Source organism: Thamnophis elegans, chromosome Z (assembly GCF_009769535.1).
Source record: "Thamnophis elegans isolate rThaEle1 chromosome Z, rThaEle1.pri, whole genome shotgun sequence".
Lineage (NCBI taxonomy): Eukaryota > Metazoa > Chordata > Lepidosauria > Squamata > Colubridae > Thamnophis > Thamnophis elegans.
The window spans coordinates 121,829,964-121,850,833 of NC_045558.1; the positions used below are offsets into that span (position 1 = coordinate 121,829,964).

Consider the following 20,870-nt stretch of genomic DNA (forward strand, 5'->3'; position numbering starts at 1 on the left):
TAAGCCTTTCTATGAAATAATTTGGCTTTATTGTAAGGAATCCCTTTTCAAGCTTGAGTTATGGATTGCCTCAAAGAATAAAACAAAATATATAGAACTGCAAAGGAGAGAAGATGATTGAAAATACCAAGATCTGGTGCTGGGAATGCCCTTTATCCTGCAGTGCATCTCAATCTCAGGAATTTTTAAGATATGTGGATTTCAACTCCCAGAATTCCCCAGTCAGCATTGTCAGACAAAGATAAAGTCATTGGCAAGGTTTTTTTTTCCTTGGGATTATCCTTTTGCCATTCAATGAGCAGTCGAAAGGTTTAGAAGGACAAGTCAGGTATTTCTTTTATATGAATGCGTGTAAGTAAGGAAAAGAGACAATTGTACTACCAGGCCAGGTGCCACTAATGTGTGCCAACTAATTAATACAAAATAAATAACTAGTTAGCAGTTGTTTTGTGTGTGATGGCAACACTGCTAATAAGATGATCAGTATGTCGGTATGTCTCTTTATGCACAGGGCATTTCCCTATCTGAAGAGAGAATTGTGTCCATCAGAGAATCATTTATGGCATTCATGTGCCAGCATCGGAAGTTGGTGATTGTATGTTAATTATATAGTATGTCAGAAAAAAGCTAGAGTCTGCCATCTGGAGATGTACACTATATAATTACTCGTTGTAGCAATACTGGTTATTTTTTAGCCTGTTTATGAAAGGATGTGTATGTATGCATACAGAGATAAAGCATAAAATATACCACATTGTAAGTACAGGAGCACATGCTCATTGACAAGACTATTTTTCTAATGTTGAATTCAGAAATAAGCCTGATTGGGTTCTGTAGGATGGGTAGACATGTATACAGCCCTTTCCCTATCTTGCCATCCTCTAGAAGTGTTCACTGCCTATTATGGATCTTGAAGGAAGAGTTGTGGCAAAAAAATTGGAATCGGGTAGTACCCTTTTCAATTAACAAACATATTTAAAGGCTAACTAAATAAATAATAAAAGAGCCTGTTTGCTCTAGTGCAGGGGTGTCAAACTCACAAAGTCATGTTGTTGTCACATGATGTATTGTGACTTTCCCTCTTCTCTAAAATGAGGGTGGGCACGGCCAGCGCATGACACATCTAGCCAGCAGGCCGCAAGTTTAACATCCCTGCTCTAGTGGTTAAGGCACCTGGCTAGAAACTGGGAGATGGTGAGTTCTACTCCTGCCTTATGCGCAAAAGATTGACTGGATGACATTGGGCCAATCAGCAGAGACTGAGAGTTCTAGTCCTGTCTTAGGCATGAAAGCCAGCTTGGTGACTTTGGCCCAGTCATTCTTTTTCAGCCCTATCCACCCCATAGCATAGTTGTTGTGGAGAAAGGAGTAGGAGAAAGGAATGTTGAGTTATTTAGCTCTTAGTCTTGATTTATACTTATAGAATGTGTAAGATAAGGATCAGTTTTGGTGCTTTGATGTCTGGCAGTTCTGGTAAGAAATATCCCACAAATTACATCTTGTTTATATTTCTCTATTTAATAATAGCTGCCTAAAAGTGTTTATAAAACTTCAGATGGTTTTACTATTTTAAAACCAAAATGGATATGCCAATAATGAAATAACAGGTAGGTATAAAGCAGGGGTGGGTTCCGCCAGGCACTTCTACAGGTTTGCTCGTGTGTGTACTAAGCGTGCTGTGCGTTTGCATGAATTTCTGTTAAATCTGATTTTCCAATGAAAAAAATATTTATTTCTACTAGAAGTGAATCAAGCCACTTTGTAGGATCTGAAGAGGGAGGCTGGGGTAGGAAGGGAAATTATTTTCTTGCAGAAGCATTTTTTTTCCCATGGACCATTTGAACTGTAGCAATTACAGAGTTAAGAGGGAGGATCCAGTATTGAACTGAGCTGGGAAACTAATCAGCAATTTATGCAGACTTCTCAAATGGATGATGGACGAGACCATTAAATGGTTTCCATTAGCCTGCCACGCTCTAACTTAGGTGAAGTTCCTGAACTGCCTTTAGCAGCAGCTCCATAAAAAGTGCATTACAGCCCTCAAATCTGGAAAACACAGATGCAGGAATTACAGCAGTCTGTCTGGCAGATGAGCATTAGTTCACACCAAGCAAGGCGGGTGGTAATGCAAAGCCAGTTTAAGAAACAAATTGCATCTTTAACGCATACCTAAGAATGGCACGTGTGAATGCCTCAGACCTGTTTTTAAATGCGTATCAGAAAGGGCTACTGAGCAGGGAGTTGGATCTGAAGATGAATCCTTGGCCATCAACCCTGACAGGAAGATCCACATCAGCTCTTCCCAATTTCCTGTCTGCACAGAAAGGGAGATGCAAAAGTCTTGAACCTGGAAAGGAAACAGTAGGAATGGAAAGCATTAAGAATTTCACACACACACACACCTCCTCTCCATGAGTGACCACCTGCACCTTTAGTGCAAGAGGGTATAAAGTTTATGTAAGATATAAATCAGTTCAGAATCAGTTTTGGTGCTACAAGCCAAACATCTGGTGCTATAAGCTTCACATTAAGTCTGCATTCCAAAATGAAAAGGTAGGTGTGTGTGTGTGTATTGTCTGACTATTGATCCTTGGTGAGTGGCAGTACAACCACAACAGTTCCTGTGAACCATAAATTATTGCAAAAGAGGTTCTTCCCCAGCCTGGTCTTGCTAAATGTTGGCTGACAATGGTAGAAGCTGTAAGCCTAAATATTAGGATGTCAGAGATGAGGAGGAATGATGTAAGTTTTTAAAATTTAAAATATTTTTTAAAATCTTTGTATATTATTTCTTAACAGTTTTCCTTTATTTTGCATATGCCTAAACATATTGTTGGGACACTGTGCCTCAGTGGCTAAGATGCTGAGCTTGTCGATCAGATAGATTGGCAGTTCGGTGGTTCAAATCCCTAGTGCCACATAATGGAATGAGCTCCCGTTACTTGTCCCAGCTTCTGCCAACCTAGCAGTTCGAAAGCATGTAAAAATGCAAGTAGAAAAATAGAGACCACCTTTGGTGGGAAAGTAACAGCGTTCTGTGCACCTTCTGTGTTTAGTCATGCCAGCCACATGATCATGAAGACATCTTCGGACAGTGCTGGCTCTTTGGCTTTGAAACGGAGATGAGCACCACCCCCTAGAGTTGGGAATGACTAGCACATATGTGCGAGGGGAATCTTTGCCTTACCTTTTTAAACATATTGTAAGGATGTTTTCTTGCATTCGAACATTAATTTTGAACGCATCCAAAGTTTGGCATTAGATATTTTGAAGTCCTGCTGATCCCAAAAGCAAGCACAACTTGGTTAATATTTGAATGGGGGGTCATTAAGAAATCCCTGGGCTGCAAAACAGATGGAAAAGAAAGATGTCCCTGCGGATTTTATTCTGCTAATCATTGTTGACTAAAAGCGATGGCACTCAGCTCTATTTCCAGGGTGGGGCCAATCCTGTTTAAAGACGTTTCTGTGGCCAGCATGATGTCACGGAGCACTGTTTCCTCCCTGCCAAAGTGGTACCTATTTATCTGCTCGCATTTACATGCTTTCCAACTGCTAAGTGGGCAGGAACTAGGTGACAAGAGACACTCATCTTGTTGCACAGCACTTGGGTCTTGAGCCCAGGCTCTCTGCCTTCCAGCCAACAATTTCAGCATCTTAACCACTGAGCCATAGTGCTGCCCGGCAAAGCAGATGAGTTTGTTTCAAAAAGTATCTGGGAGAAAAACAGCAGCAACCCATTTCCATAGATTATTTATTTTTTAGCTTCCTTGTTTCCCTGAAAATAAGACACGGTCTTATTTTGTTTTGGGTCCCAAAATAAGCACCAGGTCATATTTTTGGAGGATGTCTTTACCCACTGAACTTAGGAACGCTGCAGCCAGGCTTCCCATAACCTGATATTTGTTGTGTCGCTGCCCAATTTCTTCCATGGCCACTTGCAGCCACTCATGGACAGATGCTGTATGGCACATTGTGCCAGTGCCACCACTCACAAAAGGAGGCTCCGTGGTTCATTGCATAGGTGCTGCCACCTGAGACAGGATGTGTGATGTCATTGCGTGTGTGAGCGGTGGCACCACGTGGCACAGGGCCTCCTGCCATGAGCGGTGGCACCAGCATGATGTTCCATGTCAAGTCTGGCTACGAGTTGAAGTCAGGCAGTGGCGCGACAAGTGTCTCTCGTTTGAGGCCTGGCTGCGGTTGTCCTAGGGTTAATGGGTGCAGGGCGCGTGGTGCAGCTCCACCCTCACCCTAGCTTGATTTTTTCCGCATGCAGCTTGCCACACCTCGTATAGTCAGAGGGTGAGAGGGAGTGGGTGGGGTCTTAACTAGGGCTTCTTTTGAGGTGTGTGGCTTATTTTAGGTTGCACAAATAAAAATCAAGCCAAGGCTTATTTTCGAGATAAATCTTATTTTTGGGGAAACACGGTTTTGCTCGATTTATTTGTCACTTATCTCACCGTGGGGCTGCTCCAACAATAATAGAAAGGGACAAAAATGGAAACTATGTAAACAGAAGTAAAATAATAGAACAGTAAAATAATAACAAAGGAATGTAACGAGAAGAATACATCAATATCATAACCCAAAAGATGGCTGGATGGAGAGCAGAGAGTTGCGGGGGGGGGGGGTGGAGTCTGGCATCAAAGCAGCCCCCTCCAGCGTGGAACTCCCCCATTGGTTTGCCAGGTCTTCAGGCCCTTGCGGAAGGATAGGAAGTGGGGGCAGAACTCATCCCAGAGGGCAAGATGTTTCAAAAGGTGGGTGCTACAATAGAGAAGGTTTTTTTTTCTGGATCCTGATAGTCGGAGTTCTTTGACTGATGGGATACAAACTAGGTCCCCTCTGCCAGCACAGATAGGGCTGGCTTATCTTAGTAGGATGTCATTGGGTAGCCTGGTAAAATTGTCTAGACCCAAGGTGGGGAACTATGGACGCTTCATGATGTCAGATTTCTGAAAGATGCCCTAATTAATTCATGAGCCTCGAGCCAAGTTTCAAAACAAATCCAGTCATTTATTAGGAACACCATTTCAGCAATACCCTATTGCAGTCAGATCTGACTTCATTTTAATTATGGCTGAACTTTGCCCCTGTTTCCTCCCTCCCCTTAGTCTGTATCATAAATCACATTCACCAACGAGGTGCATGCCTCACAAGCCTGCTGTAGTAATCTGAGATCTGACTCTAGCTGAAAGTATCGTGGAATGCGCTCCCCCCTTTCTTTACCATGGCAACTTTATGAGTTGATACATGACTTGTGGACTTCAACTCCCAGAATTTCTGAACCAGCATGGTTAGCTTGGGAATTCTGAGAGTTGAAGTCCACAAGTCATAAAGGGACCAGGGGTGGGTTTCAGCCAGTTCTCATCTGTATGCTAGAACCCATTCGTGAAATTTAGCGTACCTTCTGGAACCCGTTCATCCTGTGGCACAGTACCGGAATGCTCCCTCCTGCCTGCCCCCACTTGCTCGCTCCCCCCACCCGTCCAGTTGCCACTTGCTCACCCCACCCATTCACACCATGCTTTCCCAGCCCGCCACTCACTGATTGGCTGGCTCACCAATCGCCCCGCCTCTGAGAGGCAGTGGGGGGAGGGATTTCTCACATGCCTTCTTTCTTTCTCCGAAGGCGTGTGAGAAAGCCCCCCCATTGCCCGAATGTGTGAAGGAAGGAAGCTGCAGGCTCCTTTGCCTTGGCTACACAACCTCCTTTTGTTCTCCGTCTGCCTCCTTCACTCGTTCAGGCAGCAGAAAATGAAAGGAGGTCGTGTAGTCGAGGGCAAAGGAGCCTGCAGCTTCCTTCCTTCACAAGTTCGGGCAGTGGGTGGGTGGGGGCTTTCTTGCATGCCTTCTTTCTTTCTCCGAAGGCATGCAAGAAAGCCCCCCCATTGGCCGGCAGGGAAACGAGCCCCGGGCCTCATCTCTGCCTCCTTTCTCAAGAGCTGGCTTCAGGGATGGCCAGCCTCTCCCATCACTACACCCTTGACTCACCGTCCACCCGGAGGCTCTGTCAGTGGGATGCCTGCTATTTCACCTCCTGAGAGAAGCTTGGGAGAGACATGCAAACGGCCATAACCCGAGGCTCCTGAGGAGGACGCTGGACACTGGGGGTGGCGGTGGTGCCCACTGCTGCTCCTTCTGGAGAGCATTAAGTTGCAGGCGCAGTGGCGCACCGATTCCAGGAGCTGCATTTTCCCTTGAAATTTGTTGTCCCGGCAACCCAAAGGGGACATTCTCCCAGCGGTGTCTCAGGCGCTCCCACCCTTAGCCGGGAGGTAGTGAGGACAGCTGGGCACAGTTTGGTGCCTCCTGGCTCCCCTCAGATCATCGGGGGGCCTTGCGCGCCTGCTCGCTTACTTGGCCTGTGTGCTTCCAGCGGGAATGCTCTCCAAGAAGCCTGCATTACCGGGAGCAGTAGAAGGGGCAGCAGCGGCGCCACCGCCACCCCCAGTGTCCAGCGTCCTCCTCAGGAGCCTTGAGTTGCAACCATTTGTGCATCTCTGCCAAGCTTCTCTCAGGAGGTTAAATGGCAGGTGCCCCGCCGGCAGAGCCTCCGGGTGAAAGGTGAGTGAAGGGCTCAGTGATGGGAGAGACTGGCCATCCCCAAGGCCAGCTCTCGAGGAAGGAGGCAGAGATGAGGCCCGAGGCTCACTTCCCTGACTCCTTCTTCCGAGAGCTGCAGGCGGCAGGGAAAATGAGGCTTCTTTGCCAGCTTTCTAGATGGCAAAACAAAAATTTTCACCAACTAGAAGATATGTGTGTGTGAGAGGGGGGGAAGAGAGAGAGGGAGAGAGAGAGAAAAAGAGAGAATAAAAGGAAGGAAGATGGAGAGAGAGAGAAAAAGGAGAGAGACAAAGAGACGAAGAAAGAAAGAAAGAAAGAAAGAAAGAAGGAAGGAAGGAAGGAAGGAAGGAAGGAAGGAAGGAAGGAAGGAAGGAGGGAAGGAAGGAAGGAAAGAGAAAGTAAGTGGGGGAGAGAAAGACAAGAAAGAAAGAAGTAACTAAGAAAGGAGGAAGGAAGAGAAAGGAAGGAAAGAAAGAAAGAGGGAGAGAACACAAGAAAGAAAGAATGGAAGGGAGAAAAGAAAGGAAGGAAAGAAAGAGGGAGAGAGATATATAAGAAGGAAGGAAGGAAGGAAGAAAGAAAGAAAGAAAGAAAGAAAGAAAGAAAGAAAGAAAGAAAGAAAGAAAGAAAAAGAAACAGAACTTATGATCACAATTGAGCGCAAAATTTTTGGTTGCTAAGCAAGAGCAGAGCGTTAAATGAGTTTCACCACATTTTACAAGTTGGCCACTCCCACCTGGTCACATGACTACCAAGCCACGTCCACAAAATAGGCCACACCTACCGAATAGCTTCTAAAAAAAAAATGAAACCCACCACTGAAAGGGACTATCATTTCCCATCTCTGGCCTAGACTAACAGTAGAGACATTTGTGAAGTCACCAGGTGTGCATTTCAACACAAGGGCTTTTTAAAAAGTTATTAAATCTTGTCTCCCAAACATGAAATTCATCTTGGTTTCCCTTCCTCTCGCCTATTATTTAACTCTGCATTGAAACAATGTTGGCATACCTAACTTAAATTACATTAGCCAGCATAAATCTTCTCAGGGGTCCCTCAAAGTCAACCTTCGAAGTTAAGCTGACAATTTGAAATCCTATCCAATTTCAGATTAATTACTACACTTAAATCTCAGCACTGATCTTTTTCCAGATGGTGATCACAAAGGGTCAAGGGATCAGGTTTCATTTGATGCCTGGAACTCAGCTGTTCTTCCCACTGTTATTTAGGAAACCCAGGGATCGGCAAACTTAAACACTCAAAGAGCCATCTGGACCCGTTTCCCACAAAAAAGAAAACACCGGGAGCCACAAAGGTCCTAACCAGAAGCCCCCTGTTCAATTCTGGAGCTGACTGGAAGTTCAGTTCCCCCACCATAGAGTCTCCTCCTAGTGTGGTGTACTTTTTCCTCTACCTGTCATAACTGAAAGTCCTAACAATTGTGGAGACAATTGGAAAACCCTCCTCTTGCCATAGAGTCTTCTGGCGCACTGTGCTTCTCCCCCCCCCTCCCCACCAGAAGCTCCTCTCAAAATTGTGGCGCCGACAGAGCCGCAGCAGAGGGAGGAAAGAGCCACATGCAGCTCCAGAGCCGCAGTTTACTGACCCCTGAGGAAACCCATCATAATGAGATGAAAGATGGTGGAGGGGAATGCAGGTAGTCCTTGACTTATAGCACTTTTTTGTAACCGTTCAAAGTTACAACGGCACTGGAAGAAAAAACTTATGTCCGTTTTTATATTTATGAGCATTGCCCCATCTCCATAGTTAAGTGATCAAAATTAATATACTTGGCAACTGACTCATACTTATGACAGTTGCTGTGTCCCAGAGTCAGGTTCCGTCACTTATTGTGACTTCTGATAGGCAAAGTCAGTGGCGAAATCAGGTTGACTTGACTGTGTTACTAATTTAACAGATGCAGCGATTTATTTAACAACGGTGGCAGAAAGGTCATAAAATGGGTCAAAACTCACTTAATAAATGTCTTGCTTGGCACAGAAATGTTGGACTCAATTGTGGTCATAATCAGGGGACTATCTATATGAGGCTGTGTGGGTGGTGAAGTGTCCTTGGGCTAGATCTTCATGTTTCATCTTTAGAGCAGAACAGAAAGAACAGAACAGAACAGAATGACAAAGTTGGAGGGACCTTGGAGGTCTCCTAGCCCTGCTCAAGCAGGAAACCCAATACCATTTCAGACAAATCTCTTCTTAAAAACTTCCATTTTTGGAGCATTCAAAAATTCTGGAGGCAGGTTGTTCCAAGTTTATGTTAGCTACAACTCTTCAGCTTAGCTCTTATTTGAAAAAAATCAACCCTAAGTGTAAGAAAGCCTTGTGCAAAGGAAGGCTATTCTGCAGAAGCTCCAAAGAATTTATATACAATCTGTGCCTTACTAAACATTCATTATTTATTTATCATCCGTGTCTTTATTATAGAAATCCAAATGAACTTAGATTTAATATGCATATACAAAATGTCAGTATGCCAGTAGCTGCTCAATTGGTTGATGTTTCCACCCTCCAAATTTAAGTGCTAATGGAACAATGAAAGACAATTTTAAAAAGCAACTAAGAGGTAATACCAGTTCTGGATTTATTATTTTAAACATAATAAAAGCCTTTATGTCTAAAATTCAAACTTCCACCCAAAATGTATCTAATATGAAAGCTTAATCATATTGTTCTGCAGAGTAAGGAGAAAGACTTCTACCTTCTGTAAGTTTGTGTATTAGTTGTTAGTGTGTACCAGCACTAGATGGAAATTTGGAAGCCATGTATGTCATTTTGAGTACTGGAATTGAATAAACCTCACAGCTTACTTTATTTCAGCATGTAGTATAACATTACAGCTGTAAACACCCTCTTGTAATTATTTATGAAAAACAGACGAGAAATGCTCAAGTTAACTTTCATCGGCAAGTTTTAATTTACCTTCACTTCTGCCCTCGAAAACCAACCACATACAGAGGAGGCAATGTTCCTTCCTGGCAGTATGGAGAGATCAAAGGGATTGCAAATTTTAATCAAACTATAAAATACAGAAATACAAAGAAAACAAAGATAATGTGAAAATAGGGGATGAAAAGGAGAAAGAAAAGAAGTGTTGGGGAAAGGAGAGAAAAAAAAGGGTTGACTTCCGACTCCTTTTTGGCATAGTAGAATAAGGTAATAAGACAAAACCTTGACTTTTTACATTTATATAATACTACATACTAGCTGTTTCTATAAATCTACGTAATCAGACAAATCCAGAATCAAAGTTTTTTCCCCACCTCAAGCACAAAGTCCAGAAATGGTTTCCAAATGGAAACAAAATTCATTGTGTTCTTTAACCAGAGCAGTTGATTTAGCCATCTCTGCTAACTCCATGCTAACTTTTGCAGCCATTCGTCCATTGTAGGAGGTCTGCAAACATTTCTCAGCTAATGACCATTTCTATGTCCAACTTCTTATCCCCAAAGAGTCACTTTAGGAGTTCTAAAGGTCTCCTTTCGGAGCCTTGTGTTGAAAAACACAGGAAGACCATCACTATTATTTCCTCTTTTCCTCATGGCAATTCAGAGGTAGAGAGCAGGCTCTGGGGCTGATGCAATCCAAGGCACCACACCTTGTTCAGTGTTACTGAATTCAAGCCTCCTCTAATTCTCCCCAATCCAGATCCTTGCCTGTCATGTCAGACGATGTCGAGAAGAACGAGACTCCTCCAGAGCGAGAGGCAAAGCAAGATGAAGGAGAGAATCAACAGCAAGAGCCGGAGCCAAAAGCTGAGCCGGAGCCAAATCAAGAGCAGCAGCCACAGCTAGAATCCCCACCCCGTAGCCCCCCGGCACCAGAGGCTCCTCCATCTTCCATGCTAGTGACCGTCACCATCGAAGAGGAGACTGGGGGGGGACCACAACTGAACGGGGATCCCCTGGGGATGAGGGCCGGCTCAGCTGAGGAATTAGGAACCACCCCAGCCCCTCCTGGCAGCCCCCCGGCACGGTCCAAGTCGGCATCGCTGAACGACCTGAAGCCCCAGAACAGCGTCAATGGAGGCCCGCGGCCAGTTGCGAGGGGCAGTTTGACCGGGTCTCAGGTGCATCTTGCAGGCAGAGTAGCATCTCCGCGGGCCAGTCTGAGTCGGCAGGCCTCAGCAACTGGATCGGCAGCTTTGGAGGCTGGAGGGAAACCCAGAGACTATATATTCTTGGCTGCTCTGTCCTGTTTTTGCCCCATTTGGCCGATCAACATTGTAGCCTTCGTGTACTCGGTCATGGTAAGTGCCAAGGCGGGGTTGGGCAATTGAAAGAGCCACAAAGCATGCGGATCTTGTAAAATACTTTTCCTGGCATGGTTAAATGCTGCTTTGCATTTACCCTTTCCATTAGCGGTGAAATTCAAATTTTTTTACTACCAGTTCTGTGAGCATGGCTTGGTGGGCATTGCAGGGAAGGATACTGCAAAATCTCCCACCTTACTCTGGGGCCAGCCAGAGGTGGTATTTGCCAGTTTGAACTAATCAAAATTTCCGCTACCGGTTCTCCAGAACCTGCCAGAACCTGCTGGATTTCACCTTGCTTTGCACCCAGCTTAACTACTGCTGCACCCACACTTCACCCACACAAGACAAAAGAAGAACAGTACACTTAGCCATGCAGGAATGGAACAGGCAGGACAAGCTACTGTATACAAACAGGATGCAAACTCCACTCTTCCTCACACTGATGATGTTATCTAGTTGGGTAGGGAAACATCTGCAATCAAAGAACCAAGCACAGAGAGCAGTAAGGATCCCACAGTTCAAACCTGATCCATAGATACAGGTAGTCCTCAGTTTACAACCATTTGTTTAGCGATCATTTGCAGTTACAACACCATTGAAAACAGTTACTTACAACTGGACCTCACATTTATGACTGTCACAGCATTCCCACGGTCATGTGATCAAAATTCAGGCACTTGGCAATCAGCATGTATTTTCAACCATTGGGGTTTCCCAATGGTTGGGACCTTCCCAGCTGCCTTTCTGACAAGGGATTCACTTAACCACTGCAGTGTTTTGCTGAACAGTTGTGGCAAAATGGGCCCTATAATCGCACTCAAGTCACTTAACAACTGCCTTGCTTAACAACTTGAAACATTTTAAGAACATTCTAAATCAAATCTTGCTGACGGCTTGGACAATTTCCCTAGGGGCAGATTCAGCCAGGTTGGACAATGTTGCTTTCTACGTGCCCACTAACCACCACAATGCCTGTGATGTGTGTATTTTGATTTAAGCAGTGGAAATGGTCTAGATAATATTGGTCAGGTGAATCCCAAAGGTGCTTTTTAAGGTGGCAACTGGTCTTCCTTGTTTTTTCTTTGAAGATGTTTCATTTCTCATCCAAAAAGCTTCTTCAGCTCTGACAGGATAGTGGTGGGGAATGGAAGGATTTATATTCCTTGCAGACAGTTGATAATCTGCATCCTTAGAGGGTCGTTGAAGCACTTGGGGGTTTATCTGTGTCCTCAGGGCCACCTGAGTGGTGCTCCTGGTTCCTGTAGTCTGCAAGTTGTTTTCCTCTGGAAATCCGTTCCTACTCCCACACCATTCAAAGGTGTTCATCCCAAATTGTATAGCTAAAAATCTGTAGAGATTCTCAGTCATCCAGGTCATGGTTGTCCCAAGGAGGCAACTAGACTTTTTTGTTTTTTCTTTTGAAGACATTTCACTTCTCATCCAAGAAGCTTCTTCAGCTCTGACGGGATAGTGGGGAATGGAAGGAAGTCCAGTTGCCTCCTGAAGAAGCACCTGAGGACAACTATGACCTGGATGACTGAGAATCTCTACAGACTGTTTACTCAGGTGAGCTCTTAAGAATTTAGAATCACTTTTAACATCCTTTTTCTTTTTTCTCCCTCTTCAGTCCCGTAACAGCTTCCAGCAGGGAGACATCGATGGAGCTCGGCGCTTGGGGCGGGTAGCAAAGCTGCTGAGTGTCGTAGCCCTGGTCGGGGGCTTGCTCATCATTGTGGCCTCTTGTGCCATCAATTTTGGAGGTAAGTAGCCAGGAAAGCACCACTTGATGGGAGGATTTCTCTAGTGAGTGATGATGTTTAGATTCTAGACCAGTGATTCCCAATCTTAGCAATCTTAAGATGTGTGGACTTCAACTCCCAGAATTCTCCAGCCAGCATGCTGACTTGGGAATTCTGAGAGTTGAAGTTCAAACTTCCTGGTTGAGAAACACTGTTTTGGATTATTTCAGAAGATGATTCCAGAATAAAGACTTCCCTTCCTTCAGTAGTGGGTTTCAAAATTTTTTAGAACCTCTTCTGTGGGTGTGGCCTACTTTGTGGGAGTGGCTTGCCAGGCATATGACTGGCTGGGAGTGGCTTGCCAGCCATGTGACTGAATGGGAGTGGCTTGGCAGTCATGTGACTAGGTGGGCGTGGCCAACTTGTAAAATGTGGTGAAACTCACTTAACAACAATTTTGCTTAGCAACCAAAATGTTGGCTCAGGAACTCTGGCATTTGAAGCACGCAAGTCTTAAAGCTGTCAAGTTACAAGACCCTTGCACTCCTAACCCTTTAGGGGAAAAAAAACCAGGGGTGTTCAAACTTGACAGCTTTAAGACTTTAAGGTTTAGATAGGACTCTTAGAGGCAGGCAGGCAATTGGTGAGCCAGCCAATCAATGAGCGGCAGGTGGGGCAAGCATAGTGCGGATGGGTGGGGGGGAGGGAGCTGGAACTGGTTCTAAACCGCACGGTAGATTTGTGGAACCTCTTCTATGGAAGACGTTAGACCTGGCAGGAACCCACCCCTGCCTTCCTTAAAATGGAGTCTATATGAATTATCTGTGGAGTAGACACCACTGGGGAGGACAAAGCCAGATGAGTTACTGTGTTGATTGTGCTGCAATCATTAATGGCTGCTAATGTTGCCCCAAAAGAAATAAACTGCTATAATAATAATCATAATCTTAATACTTTAAAGAGTTTTGCTGTGGCAAGAAGTTGCATAATTATGACCCAAAAGATCTACAAAGTCTGCGTCATGGAAATCAGCATTCTTATTAAAACCTGCAGCTGCTCAAAAACAGCTCCTTTGGGGGTCAGGCTTTTTTGCAAGGCGGCCTATAAATCAACCAGAGCACTGTGAGTCTTTTGTTGTGGCCCACCAGTGGCCACAGAGCTGGCAGCAGAGTCGGACAGTGAGGAGATTGGGGAGGAGCATGGGCCAGTCCTGGAGGCTGGGGAGGGCTTGGGCAAGGGCTCTGTGTCGGAGGCTGAGATGGGGCCAAGGCCATCTGGCAGTGATCAGGTGTCTACGGATCTAGACAGCAATGAGACAGAGGAACAGCTAGAGCCTGTTCCCAGTGTGCCCATGTGCAGAGCTGCCAGAAGAAAAGAACAACACAGAAATCAGAGTAGACTTGGGAGTAAAGTCACAGGTGGAAGATGATCAGCCCCTCCTATAGGAAATAAAAGAGGAGTGAAAGGGGAGTGGGCTTTTGCAGGAAGCAATTCGTTCAGTCAGTCGTTACATTCATGAATCTCAGAGACTCTGTGCCCAGTCTTTCCTTGCACAACATCTCATTGGGAAAATATTTACATGGAAGCTTTCCAAGATAGATAAGGTCTGTAGCCATAAATATTCCTTTGAAAGACTGTTTGCCAGGCCTTGCTGAATGTGAATGAAAGGAATTCACATTTGTTTAATAAAAGGGGTTTTGTCGGGACCAGGACTCTGCCTCGTGCTTTTTGGGGAAGCTTACCGTATTTTTCGGAGTATAAGACGCACCCTTTTTCCTCAAAAAAGAGGCTGAAAATCTGGGTGCGTCTTATACATCGAATATAGCTTTTGCCTCCTGAACCCCCGCCCCTTTCACCAAAATGGCTGTGCATAGCCTTATAGAGTCTTTCAGATAGCTCCTGGGGGCTGGGGAGGGCAGAAATGAGCAAAAAAGGGTCATTTTTTGCTCCCCCAGCCCCCAGCAGACCTCTATAAGGCTATGCATGCAATTTTTTTGATGAAAAACGGACCGGTTTTTGCTCATTTTTTCCTCCCCCATGAGTACTCTGCAAGCCCCCCTCCCAGGCTCTTCATGCCTTTTTTTTTTTTTTTAAAGGGCCCATTTTCGTGAAAAACGGGCCATTTTTGCGAGGCTTGCAGAGTGAAAAACCTTTTTTTCCCCTTTCGGAAAGCTCTTTAGTTAAAGTAATTGATGAGAATTAGATTGATCAAGTGCTGTGCCAGCAGAAACAAGTCTTAGGTTCTGTAGGTTGTCAGCAATTTCGTTCTCCAGCACATGGATAAATATACCTGGAAACATCTCCCTACCTACCTACTCTCCCTCCCTCCCTACTGTATTTCTCTCTCTATATCCCTCTATCTACCTACTTACCTACTCTCTCTCTCTCCCACCTATCTACTATATTTCTATCTTTCTATTTCTCTCTCTTTCTATCCCTCTACCTACCTACATCCTTTCTCTCTCTCTCTCCCTCCCTACCTACTCTATTTCTCTCTGTCTCCTCTCTATTTCTCTCTCTCTCTCTATCCTTTTATCTACCTACCTACTTTTTTTTAAAAAATTGTCTCTTCAAAACCTTGGTGCGTCTTATACTCCGGTGCGTCTTATACTCCGAAAAATAAGGTAGGTCAGAAGAACTTTGAGGTAACCAGATAAGATATCAATATTAATTATAATTGATAAAGGCCCAGCCTCAGACCTTTACCACTGGTGATAATAAAAAAGTCAAAACTGCAGTCAGGGCATCAAAGCCACACTTGGTCTATTTATTTATTTCCCGACTTTTTAAGTTTTGTACATAACTTAGGCTGGTATACACACCCAATATTCCTTCTTCCTCTTAATTTCCCCACAGCAACAACCTTGTGAGGTGGGTTGGGCTAAGAGAGAGTGATTGTCCTCAAGTCACCCATCCAGCTTTCATGGCTAAGGGAGGACTAGAACTCACCGTCTCTTGGTTTCTAGCCTGGTGCCTTAGCCACTAGGCCAGGGATGTCAAAGTCCCAACCCATGGACCAGATGCATCACACACTGGCCACCCCCTCCCCCAGTTTAGTGAAGGGGAGAAAGTCACGATATATCATGTGATAATGCGAGTTTGACACCCCTGCACTAGACCATATATACATACATATGGTGTGTGTGTGTGTGTGTATGTATGTGTATGTATGTATGTATGTATGTATGTATGTATGTATGTATGTATGTATGTATATATATAATGTTTTCTGAGGTTTTCGCGGGTGTTAGTATGTCGGGTTTTCTCCCGCATAAAATTGGAGATGTCTTGGCGACATTTCGACGAAGTCTCATTGGGCGGAGGTGTGTTCTGATTGGGTGGAGGTGTGTTCTGATTGGTTGGGGGTTTGTGTTTCATGTAAGGATAGGAGGGGTTTAAAGAGGCTAATTGTGCATTTGCAGTCTGGCTTCTGGTCCTTGGATCCACACTGATGAGGAGGACCAGAGGCCAGACTGCAAATGCACAATTAGCCTCTTTAAACCCCTCCTATCCTTACATGAAACACAAACCCCCAACCAATCAGAACACACCTCCACCCAATCAGGACACACCTCCACCCAATCAGGACACAGCCAAGCTCCCACCCAATCAGTTCAAACCCCCACTGGCAGTTAAAAGGAAGAAACAGCCGAGATGAGGCACCAAGCCTGAAGATGACGAATGAGACTTCATCGAAACGTCGCCAAGACATCTCCAATTTTATGCGGGAGAAAACCCGAATAACTAGAGACCTACATATATATATATATATATATATATATATATATATATATATATATATATATATATATATATATATATATATATATATATATATATATATATATATATATTCTGTGCCGTTTTGACTTTTTTGACCCTCGCACACCCCTGAATCTCACACCTTCCTTTGATGTAAGGTCATGAATCTCCTCCTTGCTTTTCTTCACGGTCTGTTCCTGCATGCCTCGGGTTCCAATGAATGCCAGTGGAAGAGAGTTGAATTGAACACATTAATCCCTTGTGTTTCTTAACAAATAGTAAATAAATCCCTTATTTTGCTCTCTTTTCCTGTGTTTGTTTTCCCCTCCTCGATTCCTTTGCCCTTGTTCCTTTTCCCTCCAACCTTTCTCCTTCCCAGTGTTTCAGTGAAGGTGGCTGTTGGCTGCCACTGCACCCCTAGCCCCAAAATTTCCATCTTTGGAGCGGGGGACCAGTATGACTACAGTGCACCCATCCTTTCTCATCTCACCTGTCCCCCTGCATCCCAGAACCATACAAAGCAAGAGCACAAGGATGGAAACAATGGAAAGAAAGAGAGAGAGAGGGAGAAAGAGAAGACAAAGGAACACAAATGAAAGAAAACAGAAGATACACCTTGTGTTGTGGTTAAACATTTCCTCTCTCACTATAGGGAGTTCAATTCCCCCAAAGAAACCGGAACCAACCGCCCTTTTCCATCCGATGGAGAAAGAAGGAAAAAGGAGGAGCAGGATTCCCATGTTCTCTCCCACGGTATCTCTCTTTCTCTCTCGTTTTCTTTTCATCCATCCAGCCATCTCTTCAACCAGTGACCTGTCTGCCCATCTTCCATCTACTGCCAAATTTCAACAGCAAATAAAACTCTTTCAATCTTCCATGTTTACAATGTTCTCTGCTGGAGAAAAGCTCTTCCCTTTCCCCCCACAGCACTATGAAGATAGTGGGGGAGCATGTTTACACATTTTTGCTGGGAACAAAGGAAAAGAACCAGCCTGGGAAAAGAGGAAAACTTCTCTGTGGTGTTTACAAAAGACAATGGACAGGGGTGAGAAGGAGCGGGCTGAGAGCCATGAATTGGTCTAGAAGCTGGCAATGATGGAATAACTTAGAGCAACTTACCACCACTCCAAAGGTGTGGTATTCAGGGGGAGGTGGAGTATACCTCAAACGGGTGTGGTTGCACACCAATAAGACATCCAGAAACGCTTGTATAACCAAACATACCATCCCGCCAATCAACTGGAAAAGAAATGACAACGGAAGGGGTGAAATTAGCCGAAGGAATGAATTAAATCAACACAGTCAACAACAGCTCGAATCACAAGAAGGTAAGAAATGTATGGTGGAAGCGGGTGTGAAAGTGAAGATGAAAAAAAAAGGGGGGGAGGGGGAGAACCCCACAGAGGCTACATGCAAAAGAAGGAGATGATTGGCAGAATGAGCTCTTCAGAGGAAAATGTCACAGGTCCAACAAACCAGAATGAAGTGACAGCAAAAGAAGTTGGAAGAATGGCAACACAGCTACTGGAAGACACAAAATACCTGTTTTGGGAATCCTGAAGAAGAAAGTGAGATTGCAATGCTTAAAATGAGAATGTTGGAATGAATGAAAGAAAAGTTGTAGTAGAAGTAGAAGTAAGGAGTGGGGGGAGGGGGTGTTAGCCAACATCCCATTCTGAAGTTGAAAGCATGACACAGACAAAGACCGACATCTTTCCCCTTTTTAAAGGACCAGCTGCAGGCAGAAAAGCAGGATGGCAGAGCATGGATGTGTGCAGCGTCTTTTAATTGGTGAATCGATGTATTCGACTCAGTGACGGGCTGTGGGAACGGATGAATCTTGGCCAAGCACTATTTAGAAAAACCCAAAGTATTTAGCAAACACGAGAGACAGCTGGGGCAGGAACGTGGCAGGAATTCAGGGCGGCTGTAGGGTGAGTTGGGGATTGTGCCAAGAAATTGTGGGGAAAGACAGTTCCAAGATATTGTGCTACCTGAAACAAAAGATAAAATATATCTTTATGTGCAAAGACAGATTTAAGTATCCCATTGTGCTCAAGGAAGGAAAAGTAACTTAGAGAGGACAGGGGCAGGCTGCATAGCATTCATGGTTTGCTAACACTTTCCAGTATAGTGTAGGGTGACTGTTACCCCCTTAAACCTTTGTGAAGCATCTGCCAACAAATGACAGTTGTATTATAAAGGTTAAGTCTTCACTGTGAGGGTTGCTAATAGGATGCCTTTCCAGACCCACCACAATTCCCACCCAGTGGCCATGCCCACACTGGTTGGGCATTATGGGAGTTGTGGTCAAAAATACCTGGAGGAGTCCCTTTGAGGAAATTGAAGTTCAACATGTCTTCCTGTTCAATCCTCTCCTTTGGATCAGATAAGAGATTGTGAATTTCTTTGCTCAGTTGCTTTGAAAGGCAGACTCACACACAACAGGGGAGCAACTGTACCGAATATCTCCATCCTCATTACAAAGAGCGAAAACCCTCGGTATAGAACAAAATCAGGAAGGTGTGTGAGAACCATGCAGTGAAGCATGAGCGTGTACAAGTATCTGCAGGAATGACAATGTAATAGAGAGGAATATATGTTTCCACCCTGTATATATTACATTATTAATTCTCTGTTGGACAAAGGAATCTTATAATTCTAATCTGCAGTAAGAATTGTGCTATTAAAGACAAAACAGGGCACCCCCCGTATTTGGGAGTGTACAGATCCTAGTCTACATTATCTACGGTGTAAGAGTCCAGAAGGAATGTGATGATATCATCTAGCTACTAAAAAGCAAAGAAACAAGGCATTCTCTAAGGGGAGGAGGGAGGAAAAAACCCAGGACAGATGGAAGTTTGCACGAGATTTAAAAACCATGATTGGGGGAGGGGGGGAGGAATAATATCCTGGGAGAAGGAAAGGAAGCTGGGATGATAAAGAGCCCTCTTTGGAAGGAGAGAAGATCACACCAAGCCAGGGAGGGAAGCCCATCTGCCCAGCGGACTCACCAGATGTGACGCGGCAGCACAGGGAGAGAAGGGTTGAATGACGTGGCTTTGCTGAAAAATGTATTCTTTGAGCGGCTATATGCTCCATGCATATGAAAGAAAGACTTAAAATAGACAACCACAGTATGTGATTGGACAGAATCCACTTGGTGGGGGGGTGGTATGGGGAGGCAGGGGGGAGAACAAGGAGAGGGAAAGACACCAGCAAAGAGGTTGTGTGTGTAGCAGACACTAAATTTACACCCAGCACAATGTGACTTTTATTTCTTTTTGACTTTGGTTTTCCTGCAGACTGTTACACAAAGGGGGTGTGGGGTGGGGGGTGGGGTGGGGTGGGGGCACCGGCAGCCTCATGGCAGCCTCCTTTACAATTTATACTTGGAAGAGAGCATGGGGCATTATTTAAGGGGTCTGAAACTCCTTCCACTGCTAATCCCATCTGCACGATATATGATGAGCCTCTGGCCTTGTGCCAACCATCTTGCACAATTAAAACAAAGTAAAACCAAAACGGCCCCTTTCTCGATGGGTGCATGATGCAGCTGGAAGGGCAGTTTTGGTAGAAGGAATCTTCTCCTCAGCCCTGGGGATCTGTTAATCTCTAGGGGACAGAAGGGGATGCCTGGCAGGGTGGGACCCAGGGCTGTTGTATTTTGATGTTGAAATGCAAGTATTCTGTCTGCATGTTTTTATATACTTATATTTGGGGCAGGAAGGGAAATCAGGATTTTGGAAGGGGAGAGAGAGAGATGCTAGGGCAGTGAATTTCTCAGGCCTGGCGACTTTAAGACATGTGGACTTCAACTCCCAGAATACCCCAGTCAGCCAAGCTGGCTGGGGAATTCTGAGAGTTGAAGTCCACATGTCATAGAGTTGCCAGGCTGGGTTAGGAAGTGAGATTTAAGACAAGATCATAGCATTCAAACATGGATTGATTTGGGGAAACTGGCAATCGATGGAGCTGGTAGGTGATTCTGAGTCACTCAGAATGAAAACAGGTTTATCTGATGGAGATGGGGGCTGTGTGGGTATCGGTAGTGATGATGGGTAGGGAAAGGACTGGATGTATTCAAGAAATTTAGATTTCACACAGACATGAATCTAAATTTCAATTGTACAGGACAGTTTCCAGTTTAGAATAGACCAACCTCAACGGAAGACTCTGAGAACCAACAACTGTCAATAAACTGGGCTTTGCTGAGGCAAATCCTGTCAACTAAAGGGAAATTATTTCAACTTCTGGTTGCCAAGAAGGGGAATGGAATAACCAATTCCTCATCTGGAGCAGAAAGTCAGTCCTCAGATCCTAAATCTCTTACTCAAGGTGACTTGCTAATTGACTTAAATCTTAGATTTAATCTTAAATCTGAAGATATGAGGCCAAAAGGTTATTTGAAGGCCAACCTTGTCTATGGAGATTCTCAGTCATCCAGGTCACATTTGTCTCAAAGGTGTTTCTTTCAAGAGGAAACTGGACTTTCTGGTTTTTCTTTGAAGATGTTTCGCTTCTCATCCAA

General features: G+C 44.6%; 1 protein-coding gene and 1 long non-coding RNA gene across 2 annotated transcripts; one reads left to right on the forward strand and one right to left on the reverse strand.

The window, feature by feature from the left end:
• Window positions 1-1,497: 1,497 nt before the first annotated feature.
• Window positions 1,498-20,829, reverse strand: LOC116520520. The gene is made up of 3 exons (XR_004256799.1): window positions 18,660-20,829; window positions 17,459-17,578; window positions 1,498-2,347 (listed from the first exon to the last, which is right to left on the reverse strand). It is a non-coding gene; the product is annotated as an uncharacterized LOC116520520 (long non-coding RNA).
• PRRT2 (proline rich transmembrane protein 2) lies at window positions 9,689-12,747 on the forward strand. The gene is made up of 2 exons (XM_032234761.1): window positions 9,689-10,832; window positions 12,466-12,747. The coding sequence occupies exons 1-2, from the start codon at window positions 10,245-10,247 to the stop codon at window positions 12,604-12,606; spliced, it is 729 nt and encodes a 242-aa protein (XP_032090652.1). The 5' UTR covers window positions 9,689-10,244; the 3' UTR covers window positions 12,607-12,747.
• Window positions 20,830-20,870: the final 41 nt, after the last annotated feature.

Coding starts and splice junctions, on each gene's coding strand:
- PRRT2 (XM_032234761.1), top strand. CDS start 10,245: ATGTCAGACGATGTCGAGAAGAACGAGACTCCTCCAGAGCGAGAGGCA. Junction 10,833..12,465: donor CCTTCGTGTACTCGGTCATG/GTAAGTGCCAAG, acceptor CTCCCTCTTCAG/TCCCGTAACAGCTTCCAGCA.